We start from the raw sequence: 12640 nt of genomic DNA, 5'->3' as shown, positions 1-12640 counted from the left end.
TGGGTCAAAATTATCGATTTTTTCTTTTATGGCAAAAATCATTAGGATATTAAGTAGAGATCATGTTCCATTAAGATATTTTGTAAATTTCATATCGTAAATATATCAAAAAATTATTTTTGTAAGTAATATTCCTTGCTAAGGACTTCATTTAGACAACTTTATAGGCAATTTTCTCAATATTTTCATTTTTTTGCACCCTCAGATTCCAGATTTCCAAATAGTTTTCGAAATATTATCCTATCCTAACAAAGCATACATCAATGGAAAGCTTATTTATTCATAAATCAAAAAAAAATTGACCCTTATGACTGGTTTTGTGGTCCAGGGTCACATATTCAGAGGAAAATGTAAAAGATTAAATAATCTCAAATTATTTAAAACTTAAGATTGTTTCATTAAAAAAAATGAACATAATAATAATAATAATAAAGTGCACAAGAATCACATAAACAATACCATTAAAAGACAGTCTTTATATGTTCAGAGGAAAACTGAAAGGATAAAGTAATCTCAAATTGTTAAAAACTTGAGATTATTTCATTTAAAAATAATAAAGTGGCCAAAATCACATATACAATAGACCTACCATTAGATCTTTATATAATCTCTTCAATGGAAAACGGAATTTATGAAATTGTTTAAAACATATTAACAATGTAGGCTATTATTATTATTGTTATTATTATTATTAGCTATTGTGTCGACTGTTATTAAGAAATGTTCTTTTCCACAACAAACCATACAATACACGGGCGTTTTATGTAGCTTGTGAACATGGAGTCTATGCGCGCAAACATATCAGGGAAGTCTCTCTTGTTGTTTTTCTTACCGCTCACAGCCTCTATTGGCTTTGGCGAGACTCCGTGGCCTCACGATGATCATTTCCACCAATGACAGAACAGTGCGCATGATGCGCGCGCCAAGTGCAAAGCCCAACGCGGAGAATTCGCCTTTTTTTCTAAAGGGGCGTATTTTTCTTGCCAATTTAATTACAAACCAACGTTCAATGCACACGATACACTCTGCAATAATGTCAGGCGCCTATTTGAAACACTCGGGCACCATGTCAAGGTGATAGTGTTGTGTAAACAGCCGGGATGTATGTTTAGAAACGTTTTTGTAGGAAGTCTCATCAATGGAGGGTTGAGGAAGCCCGTCTTGCTACAGAAGAGGACGCTGTCGCCCCTGGATATGACCGGCATTCCCTATCGTTTCAAGCGATCGATAAAAGAGTAAGTTTGCTGATTTATTCTGCACTGCTTTCTATAAACAGTAATGTCGCGGGGGCAGGTAGCGCTGCGGTTGCTTGCTTGTTTGCACTCTCCAAATATGGCTCCAGCACTGTAAGGCGCTCATTTACTAGCTCTGCCTTGGCTGACTGTACACGGCGCTTTATTACATACAAGTGCTTTATTCTCTGCAGATACACACACGGCATTGCATGCAACGGAGCTATAGCGTCATATGCAATTATTTGTCGTTTGGTTGATAAAGTGTAAATAAGGCATATTGCACCGTCAGTTTGTTATCAGGAAAAACAATCGAGGTTGAGACTGTCCATCAGCCCTGCTAAAATGGCTGACTCGTCTGTCTCGCTTCAGGATTGGTATTTAGCGCTCTGCAACCGAACTACGTCAACTGGGTCGAGGAAAAATTGAAGGTCTGCTCGGTGATTGGCTCGAATAACACACGTGATATGAGCACGGCATCCTATTGGTTCGCCTGATATACATTTATTATAAAACGTTGCAAATGGAGAGACGCGCGTGCACACTGTAGATGTGTGTCTGTTCATTTGAGAAACTCGTTATTTAGTAGTTTTAAGATGTATATTGATATCAATGAAGCATTTATTTTTACTTTTTTATATTATAGCATACACAACATGAAGGAATGGAGTCTCTGCTACATTTGACAGTTAATGTTTTTATTCAAATGTGCTTATTGACAGTCCTATTATTGCTAATAGCAGTTAAAACCACCTCAAGATGGTTTGATGTTTTTTATGGTAAGGCAAGACAAAGGGTGAATAGGGTAAAAAAAAAAATTAACTAATAGATATCACCGTACTTCCCCTTTGTATAATTACAAATGTTTTGTTGCAAAGTTTTCTGAAATGTTATGATTATATATGCACTAATTTGTGTACATGTAGAACAGAAATCAACATTTGATAAAACCAGGTTTAATTTTTTTTATTATTATTATTATTTTTATTTTGTTGACATGTTAGAGTTTTTACAGAACGGATTTTGGATACCTCTTTATAGTATTTACCTCTTTTTAGTCCATAAATCAGAAAATGCTGTGAAGAGCCAGAAAAAAAAATCAATGTTTTCAGGAATAAAGTGTTACATAAACCAGACTAATTATATATAGACGAGCCTCTCTGTAAAAACCTTTGGAATATAAATGGGAATAAACCTGGAAATTTTGCTACTGAAGTGGAGATTTCTGGCTCAGTGCATAAGACAAAAATCTTTGAGAAAACAGCCTTTAAATATGTGTACTGTATTCGAAATCAACAGATATAAATAGATAAAGTGTACTAAAATAAACACTTCGATTAGTCTGAACGAAGACATGTTATGAAAGTGAAATAGCCCAAAATTTCAAAATTGGCCAGTCCATGAAAAAACAATGGTTTTGCCTAGAGTGTCTTGCCATAAGAATTTTATCAACAATATCTGGTCAATATTTGCAATATATATATTTCTATTTTCACAGGTACCTATGTCCATTCATATTTTGAGATTTATATAGAGGATAACTTCAATGAGAAAGTTAAGGAAACGAGTTGGCCAGTCCAGGGCTGGAGGCTTTGGCAGAGGAATGGTCAGAGGAGAGGATCAGGGTCAAGTCGGTCCATCCAGCCATGGCGACATGGACGCTCTACTCTGTCCACCATCTCCATGCAGACTGAACTTCTCTATGACCAGAGACACACTTACGTATGCGCAAGCTCAGAAAATGGTGGAGATTGAGCTGGAGGGAAGGCTTCACCGGATCAACATCTATGACCAGCTCTCTGTCGTAACCGAGGACGAAATGCTGGCTCAGGATCTGACGGAGTGCAACAGTAACAAAGAGAACAGCGAGCAAAGACAGGGAAACAAACAAACTGTGTCTAAAAACAAGCGGAAAGATGGAAAACACGCAGCCAAAAAGAGATCTGGCTCTCAGTATGGCTTGCAAAGCCAGGTTGCTCATTCGCAAATCCCCCTGCCAAAGCCTACGTTTCGTAAGGTGGACACTTTCACGGCCTCAGAGGCCCCTCCTCTTCCTGTGGCTTATTATCGCTATATGGAGAAGTCAGGGGAGGAGTTGGACAACGAGGCTGAGTATGACATGGACGAGGAGGACATGGCTTGGCTAGAGATGGTGAATCAAAAACGTGTGTCCGACGGCCACGCTTCCGTCCCCCCTGATACTTTTGAATTACTGATTGACCGGCTTGAGCGAGAGTCCATTTTGGAGTCCCGCAGCCAGGCGCTGTCCCAAAGCACCATCGACGAGGATGCCTACTGTTGTGTTTGCCTTGACGATGAGTGTCTCAACAGCAACGTCATCCTGTTTTGTGACATCTGCAACCTCGCCGTGCACCAGGAATGTTACGGGGTGCCTTACATCCCCGAGGGTCAGTGGCTGTGCAGGCGCTGTCTGCAATCCCCGTCACGACCCGTCGATTGTGTCCTCTGCCCGAATCGGGGAGGTGCATTCAAACAAACCAGCGACGGAAGTTGGGCCCATGTCATCTGTGCCATATGGATCCCAGAAGTGTGCTTTGCCAACACCGTGTTCCTGGAGCCCGTGGAGGGAGTGAAGAACATTCCTCCTGCGCGATGGAAGCTCACCTGTTACCTGTGCAAACAGAAAGGCAGGGGGGCGTCTATTCAGTGCCACAAAGCAAACTGCTACAGGGCGTTTCATGTCACTTGTGCCCAGAGAGCTGGTCTCTATATGAAAATCGACCCTGTGCGGGAGACCGGCACGCACGGCACCACTTTTACTGTGAAGAAAACCGCTTATTGCGAGAACCACTCGCCCCCTGGCACGGGCACCGAGGGGGATGAAGACAATGGGTTGGTGGGGGGCAGGGGTAACAGAGGTCAGAGGTCGTACACATTAGGCCCTCCGCTGCAGCAGAACCAGAATGGCCGGAAAAAAGGTTCAGCCACACAACAGAAGAAAACGCAGAAGAACGGGACCTCGCGGAAGACAGGAGTGCCCCTACTGTTGGTGCCGCAGATACCCTCTTTTAGGTAAATATTTACGTCTGGTCTTTTGATCTTACCTCACTGTTAGCCCAGCAACATATTTCTGCTTAAAATGGCAAGCGCAGTTAACAGTGAGTGGTGGTGGTGTGTCAATATTTTATTAAAATGTAAAAACTTTAGCAGTGCTGTACCGACTCGTTATGAACTAATGCCGCACAGATGATAGGGCGATTTGACCAATCAGATGAAAGGGTCAGTTCACATGCTCGAATGAAATATTGAAGCCATGAACTGATTAATAAACCACAAACGAAAAAGGAGATATCGAGCCGAAATCTTGTTTTACGTAACAAAACAAAACAAAAAATACAGAAAAACGAAATTTCGAAAATTCAGCTTTGTCATCACAGGAATAAATTACATTTTAAAATATAGTAAAATAAAAAAAATGTTAATTAAAATTGTAATAATAATAGTATAATTGTAATAATAAGAGTATTACTGTTTTTGCTGCATTTTTGATGAAATAAAATAAAATAAAAATTGATGAAATAAATACATTTCTTTCAAAAACAAAAAAATATTTGATTATTAATAGTGTTATGGCAATAATAACAAACAAATATATACTTGAAAGCATTACTATTAGGATACATTGAGATGCTTTTGAGGGGGAATTTTCCTCATCCTGGTTTAATAAAAAAAAAAAAAAATCAAAATTGGGTACCAGGCATGTTTCAAGGTCCCTCACAAGCACCTTTAGGTCTAGTTGGTAATAACTAGTAATAAACACTTAGTGTTTATATTCCTAATGGATAAAATCAAAATAGTTTATTGAATAGTCTGTTTCACTCAGAAATGAGTCCCTTTACAGAAGAAAAATGGGAATTGTGAATGTTCCATGTTGAATTTAACAAATGACCTTGTTTCATATTTTTTTAATAGGCTCAACAAGATTTGCACAGGAGTCTCTGTTGAAAGGAAAAATCAGTTTATGCAGAGACTCCACAATTACTGGCTGCTGAAGCGTCACTTTCGCAACGGAGTGCCACTCATCCGCAGGCTCCATTCTCATCTACAGGCTCAGAAGTCTGAGCAGGTTAGTGCTTTAACACATTACTCTATTGCTGACAGTAAAGAGTGTCTTATACTCAAACTTATACTCAACTCTTAATAACCAAGCCCACACAGAATCTACGACAGCAGAAAACACTGCAGATTTTCAAAAATTTGCAGCACTCATCATCGTTTCCCTGCCCCAAGTTTGTTCGTTTGTTAAATAAATATTATGGCTAATTTGATTGTTTTCAACTACAAGTAACACACTTAAAGGGATAGTTCACCCAAAAATGAAAATTTGATGTTTATCTGCTTACCCCCAGGGCATCCAAGATGTAGGTGACTTTGTTTCTTCAGTAGAACACAAATGATGATTTTTAACTCCAACCGTTGCGGTCTGTCAGTCGTATAATGCATGTCAATGGGAACTCCATCTATAAGAGTCAAAAAAACATGCACAGACAAATCCAAATTAAACCCTGCGGCTCGTGACGACACATTGATGTCCTAAGACACGAAACGATCGGTTTGTGCGAGAAACCGAACAGTATTTATATAATTTTTTACCTCTAATACACCACTATGTCCAACTGCCTTGAGCATCCGGTTGGTGAGGTCTGAAAACGCGCTCTGACAACGGAAGTGATCTCTTGCGTGTATATGTCAATGAGTGCGAGCGATCACTTCCGGCATCAGAGTGCATTCAGACCTCACACACCGGATGCTCAAGGCAGTTGGATATAGTGGTGTATTAGAGGTAAAAAATGATATAAATACTGTTCGGTTTCTCGCACAAACCGATCGTTTCGTGTCTTAGGACATCAATGTGTCGTTACGAGCCGCAGGGTTTAATTTGGATGACTGACAGACCGCAACGGTTGGAGTTAAAAATCATCATTTGTGTTCTACTGAAGAAACAAAGTCACCTACATCTTGGATGTCCTGGGGGTAAGCAGATAAACATCAAATTTTCATTTTTGGGTGAACTATCCCTTAAACCATGTTTAAATTCTGCAGATTTTCTCCCAAAATCAGAGCAGAAGAAGGACAATATTATCACATGTTGTGTGTTAAAAGTCTAGAGATTGCCTGTATGTGCATAGTATTTCAAGTTTTTTTCAATTACTTTTCAGAGAGAGCCAGACACAAAGTTGCAGGCTGTCAGGGAAGAGCTGAAGTATTGGCAGAAGCTTCGACAGGACCTGGAAAAAGCTCGACTTCTTATTGAGCTCATACGAAAGAGGGAGAGACTTAAAAGAGAACAGGTGACACAGATCCCCTCATGTCTATAATGTTCTTTTGTTACGTTCTCTAAAAACCATCACTTAATGAAAACAAGCGTGCAGTATTTACTAATTCACAGAATCGATTTAACTTGGCACTCTTCTCTCGTCAGATGAAACTTCAGCAGGCTGCGCTGGAGCTGCAGCTCACCCCTGCGCTGGTGTTTCTGCGCTCTACACTGGAACAGCTGCAAGAGAAAGACATAGATCATATTTTCACCACACCAGTCAATTTGAAGGAGGTAAGGAAATAATTAAAGCTTTTTAAGCATTTTGCACAGCCATTTTGCACCGCCATGTTTTTACAGTAGCCCTAAACGGACAAACTGCTCTACAGAGCGTCTATTAACGCTATCTCGCTGTCAGATTAAATGCCTTGAACAGCTAGCTGCTTCACTACTCTTACCTTGTACTAATTAGCATGCAAAAAAGATAGCTAAAGTCAGCGAATAAAACACTGACACAATGATGAACAAGTAACAATAATATTTGCAACAACATATAATTTTACTGAATAATTAAATTAAGAAATTATATTTACTTATCTTTGTAAAGAAACCTCATTGCTTGACTGGCTACTCTCTGCTGTCTCCAACGACATCTTTGTCCTGTGTTGGCCACTGTAGCTTCTGTATGTGCTTCAAAAGGGAGGGGTGAGCGGTGGACCGAGCGATTTGCAACCTCACCGCTAGATGCTGCTAAAATTTACACTGATCCTTTAACAGATGCAACTTTTGATCTTAAAAATGTATTAGTAAATGTTGAGATTAAGATTAGTAAATGCTGTAGAAGTATTGTTCTTTGTTAGTTCATTTTTATCTAATGTATTTAACTAATGTTAACAAATGAAACCTTATTGTAAAGTGTTACCAATAACTTTAAATGTGAAAGATTTAAGATATTGTATAAAAATACAAGTGGGCAGTCATATTTTAATATGCTCATTGTGATGTCAATGCCATGACCCATTTTTACAGCTTAGTTTCCATAGTCTGGGTGAACTTCCCGCTGAGAATATTAGAGTGTCTACATTGTAGATTGACATTTTTATTTTAAGAGTGCAAGGAAAATCCTTTTTCCATATATCCTCTTTAATGTTTTCCCAGGTTCCAGATTATCTGGAGTTTGTTACTGAGCCGATGGACTTCTCTACAATGCATGACAAACTGGAGGCCCATAAATACTCATCAGTGGCTGACTTGGAGAATGATTTCAATCTCATGATATCCAACTGTCTGAGGTACAACTCCAATGACACAGTGTTCCACAAAGCTGCCATGCAACTCCGAGAGGTGGGCGGAGCTATCCTGAGACACGCCCAACATCAGGCTCTCAGCATAGGCCTTGATCCTAGCACAGGCATGCACCTGCCAGATAAGCCCAGCGCGCACAATGCCACAGTCTCCTGGTGGGATGAAGGTGAGCTGCTTTCCAATGCCAACAGTAGCCAAAACAGTGTACAGTCTTTTAATGACGTGATTAAGCTTTCAGTAAATGCTCTCTTTATCACCCTCATGTCATTTTAAAGTTTCAAAAAGGCATGATAAAAGTAGCCCATGATTCTTCTGTTGCAATGCCTGATTTTAATCATAAACAAATTCTCCCATCAAATGATTTACAGTTGACTTGCTTTTGGACCCTGAAAATCGCGTGCACATGTGTCCTGAGGACCAGCTGAAAACCCTGCTGGACAAACTGGATCTGGTGGCATCTATGCGCACAAGCGGAGGTCGTACAAAACGCATGCGCCTGCTGCGCAGAGAAATTAACAGCCTCCGTCACAAGATCAGCCACCAGGACCGCAACTCACGACTGCTGAATGGGAAAATTAGAGAGGAGAAGAGCAAAGAGGGAAAGAGTGAGGAGAAGATGGATTACATAACCTCTAATACAGGTAACTTCAACTTAAGGTACTTAAGCTTATAATTTCACTTAGTTGCCAACATATTTTTTATTTGATTTCAGCTTACTTTCAATTAACAATTTTGTAAAATTGTTTTAGTTAATAACTAGAATGGTTACTATTTGTTACTTTAAACTGTCCCACAATTAGCTTTTTTTTTACTGAGGCACAAATAGACCCTGGCAGAAAACTTACAACCCAGTCCAATTGATTTTTTTTTTTTTTTTTTATAAACTTAAGACTTTTTTATAAGTTATCTAAAAATTTAAGTTAATCATTCATTTCCTTCCACGGTTGAAGACCCCAAAAAATCAACATCACAGAAAGTGCAAAAACCCACTTGCCCAGCCTCTTCACCTTTACCTGGAGATTCTCCACCAAACCCGCCTATGTTCTGCCTTGAGACGGGACGGACCACCACTCCAGCGCAGTCAAATAAACCTGGCAGCAGAAAACAGAGGGCGAAAGGAAAAGAAAGAGGCCTGAGAGAAAATCACGATCAGACTTTAGAAGAAGATGAGAACTTCCACACAAAAGAGGAGGATACCAGCCCTCAGGAGGACACTGTGAGCAGGGTTTCCTCCGCAGAGAGCCTGTCTGATTCACCCAAGATGGGTGTGGGTCGTCGGACATCAATTCTCTTCAAGAAAGCGAAAAATGGAGCCAGACTGACAAAGGACAAGCCTGTTTTATTGCAAAACGGAGTCAGCAAAGCTGAAAATGATGCGTCGCCAGAGCAGACCACACCAGCCAAATTACTGTCAGCACCACCAGCCCCAAAATCGCCCTCTCCGTCCTCTCACCAGCTGAGATCCAGAGGACTGAGTACATGCTCAGACAACGAAGGTGAAAAGGCCCACTCTCCGCCAGAAGAGAATGGTACTGGAATATCTTTACTAAGACGATTACTTAAGTTTATTGACCAGTGATTTAAGTGCTGTCCATCGCAATGTGTTTAATATGCTAAAGCACTCTAATGCTCTTTATTTAGGCTTCACAAATGGACTCAAGAGACACAGCGGCAACTCATCAGATTCAGAAAGCTGCACTCCCACCTTCCCAACACACAGGTAATGGATGCCGTCAGCACTCTGAACTGAGTGCTTTAAATGCTGTCATTAGGTTCACTGTTTACACTTGGCTTGTGGCATCAGTGCGCCTGTTTACACCTGGTCACTTCATGTGTTTTTACTGATCGAATAGCTATTTGATTTGTTAAAACAGTTCCATTTACACTTGGCCAAATAAATGTCTCCCCACAAGACGAATATAAATCCGATCTTCAATTCTCGCGCTATATGCAAATTTAACGGAGTTCACGTCAAACGAAAACAACAGATATGAGCTGCATTTTATTTATCATCAGCTAATTTCAAGATGAAAGACTGCAACAGGAGAGAGCGGCATCAGCACTGGTAAGATCATTTAGTCTCATTACTTTTAATGAAGGTGATTGTGTGTTGAGCATCTGCGACTTTCAGTTTGATTTGCAGCAGTTTGCCTGTCAGCTTTCTGAAGAGATACTAAGATGCTCATCTGTGGCGATGTGTGTTGCAGTAGCGCTTTCATATCTGGCTACCGGGAGCCGGTATAATGCTCTCACACGTAAATTTTTTAACATTTTGGGAGGATTAAAATGTACCTATGTGGCTTCAACAACCAGATGCATTTACACTTGTCCAGTTTCGTTTGGAATGCGTCTCAAACCACCTCCTGAAATGGTTTGAGTGATTGGATTTAAATCCGTCTTGAAAGCGTTTTGGAGGGCATTTACACCTGGTCTTTTCACGATCGGATAGCTATCTGATCAGAGAAAACGCATGAAGTGACCAGGTGTAAACAAGCCCAGTGTGTCACTGCATGATGATAAAGTGCAAAAAAAGATCACCAATATACTTTTGTAATTTAATCTCATTACAAACACGCTGTTTCAGTTTCAAAAATATTGTTTCCCCAGACGTGGCAAAAATGCAGATGTTTTTGCAAATGTTAAATTGCATACTATTTATTTATGAATTATAATTTATACATATTTGAGTTTTATTGCACGTTTTCTGTCTTAATAAAACATTTTTTTTTTTCATTGAATTTTCCAACAATTAACACAAGTACATGGATGGAAACATGGTTATATGACTGGATTTTACACCTCTCTTTAGCACTGACCACTTGAGATTGCGTCACCTGACACAGATGTTAATACCAGGTGTTCAAGGTGCCTATTACATAGAAGTGATTTAAAAACGTTTGTCTTCTAATGTTTTCCGCAGTTCCTCACCTCCAAAACGCAGTCGTGGTAAACCAGCTCTCAGCAAAGTTCCTGTTGGTGAGGAGGAGAATGAAGTTACTAATACAGGTGGGTACAACAAAGACCTTAAAGGAACTATATCATTGTTTTGTTTTTGTTTTATTGTGATTTTGTCTTTTCTTTTGTAGGCAGAGATACTTCTCAAAATGACGACGAGATGGAACCTCTTACCTTGGTTTGGGCAAAATGTCGTGGGTACCCGTCATACCCTGCAATGGTAAGGATCACATAGGGTTGCGCTTATGTTAAATTGTGTCTTCATGAGACACTAAACTAATGATGGTTTTCAACAGATTGTCGATCCTAACATGCCCCGGGAAGGAATTCTTCACAACGGCATTCCCATCCCAGTTCCTCCTACAGATGTTTTGGATCTGGGTAAACGCAGACAGGAGGAGACAGAGGAGAAGCTCTTTCTTGTGCTGTTTTTCGATACAAAAAGAACCTGGTAAGGTCAAATACATTTCATGAAATATATTTTAAACCTGCAAGCTTGTTTTAAGCCTGTTCCATGTCATCATTGTTTTGCTGTTAATTTACAAATAGGCAGTGGCTGCCATTGGACAAGCTCCATCACATGGGCATTGACGACACTGTAGACAGACTGCGTCTGATGGAGGGAAAGAAACCCAATGTGCGGAAGTCAGTGCACATGGCGTACGACAGGGCGATGACACACCTGAGCCATGTACAGGAAAACTCGACTTTTAACCCCTCAAATTTTATATAAAAGACTTCTATCAAATTTTATGTCTAAACTGACTGATACCAATGAAGGTACGTTCATAACATTCAGATGTTTATTGGTTTTTATACCAGTGGAAGGCAGATTCATAAGCTAATTTTTGTCTTCTGCCCTGTTTTCCTACCCTCCAAAACTCAAGGCACATCATAAATCAAAAGCTGGTTTTATTCACTTTTAACATACTCATTCAACCAAGATTTCTATGAATGTTTTAAATTCAGTTGTTTTAATTGCACTTATTTCTTTATGTTGAAAATGTTTTGCCACTCATTCCGTTTTCGGCAGTTTTATTGAATGTGAGGTGATGGTTGTATCACTTATGTTGCCAATGCACCAGGGTGTTTGGGCAGTATGACTCAGGAACTTTGTGCTAGAATGCAACAGTTGTAACAGTTTACTTGGATACATTTCTGGATTGAGTAAATGCATGCACACAAAAAAGTCCTATTGCCCTTAGATTTGCTGGTTAATCATTCTAGCGTGACCACGTATGCTTTTTGTATTTATCAGGTCTGGTGACTACCATAACTGTTTTTACCTACTGTGAGATGCCACTTAATGCTATTTTTTTATTTTTTTTTGGCACTAACATCCAGCATCTATTTTGTCCTTTTTAAGTTAATATGTGCCCGTTTATTTTAAAGAAAGGATGTCTGTGTCGACAAGCTTGTAATTGTGTGTGGAGATCACTGTGTAAATATAAATGCATGTATGTAGAAAATATGCACAAATGTGTTTTTAAAATCTGAAATGTAAATTAATGACAAACTTTGTACATGTCATTTTAATTTATTTGGAGTGGTTATGGAAAAAGTTATTTAATAGTAATTGAGAAGGTTTAATTTAACAGCTCTGTAGAGCTTTATATTGTTCAGAAAGCATTAATGCTTTAATGCAATTGTTCCTTAGAGGTCTTCAGTGAGAGAACATTATAGAATCAAATATTACGTAGTCTCTTAGATCATGTACGCAGAGTAAATAAGAAATGTGTTTTTTAAAGCCTGTGAAAAGCTAATAGTACCAAACAAAAAATGTCTGAAACAGTATTTTCTCAAACGAGAAATAAAAACACTGTTGAGCTGATGTATTTCAGTATCTTTCATCTGTTGTTTACAAGTTCAA

The 12640-nt window shown here is 39.3% G+C and overlaps 1 protein-coding gene across 3 annotated transcripts; it reads left to right on the top strand.

Annotated features, from left to right (window-relative positions):
- The first annotated feature begins 401 nt into the window (after window positions 1-401).
- brpf3a (bromodomain and PHD finger containing, 3a) lies at window positions 402-12601 on the top strand. 3 transcript variants are annotated; one of them, XM_051911982.1, is made up of 13 exons: window positions 437-1235; window positions 2731-4265; window positions 5166-5319; window positions 6413-6544; window positions 6676-6804; window positions 7669-7981; window positions 8184-8456; window positions 8766-9344; window positions 9457-9535; window positions 10736-10821; window positions 10902-10990; window positions 11067-11221; window positions 11320-12601. In XM_051911982.1, the coding sequence occupies exons 2-13, from the start codon at window positions 2779-2781 to the stop codon at window positions 11501-11503; spliced, it is 3660 nt and encodes a 1219-aa protein (XP_051767942.1). In that variant the 5' UTR covers window positions 437-1235; window positions 2731-2778; the 3' UTR covers window positions 11504-12601. The 3 variants fall into 3 exon arrangements, 2 of the variants coding, with proteins under 2 accessions (XP_051767942.1, XP_051767943.1); XM_051911983.1 differs by lacking the exon at window positions 437-1235 and adding an exon at window positions 1805-2011; XR_007932545.1 differs by lacking the exons at window positions 11067-11221; window positions 11320-12601 and adding an exon at window positions 9832-9880 and having other exon boundaries at window positions 402-1235; window positions 10902-10964.
- The last annotated feature ends 39 nt before the right edge of the window (window positions 12602-12640 follow it).

This window comes from Ctenopharyngodon idella, chromosome 11, assembly GCF_019924925.1.
Source record: "Ctenopharyngodon idella isolate HZGC_01 chromosome 11, HZGC01, whole genome shotgun sequence".
In the NCBI taxonomy this organism is placed as follows: domain Eukaryota; kingdom Metazoa; phylum Chordata; class Actinopteri; order Cypriniformes; family Xenocyprididae; genus Ctenopharyngodon; species Ctenopharyngodon idella.
Note: the sequence above shows the minus strand (reverse complement) of the source record. Positions and strands in the feature narration are given on the sequence as shown.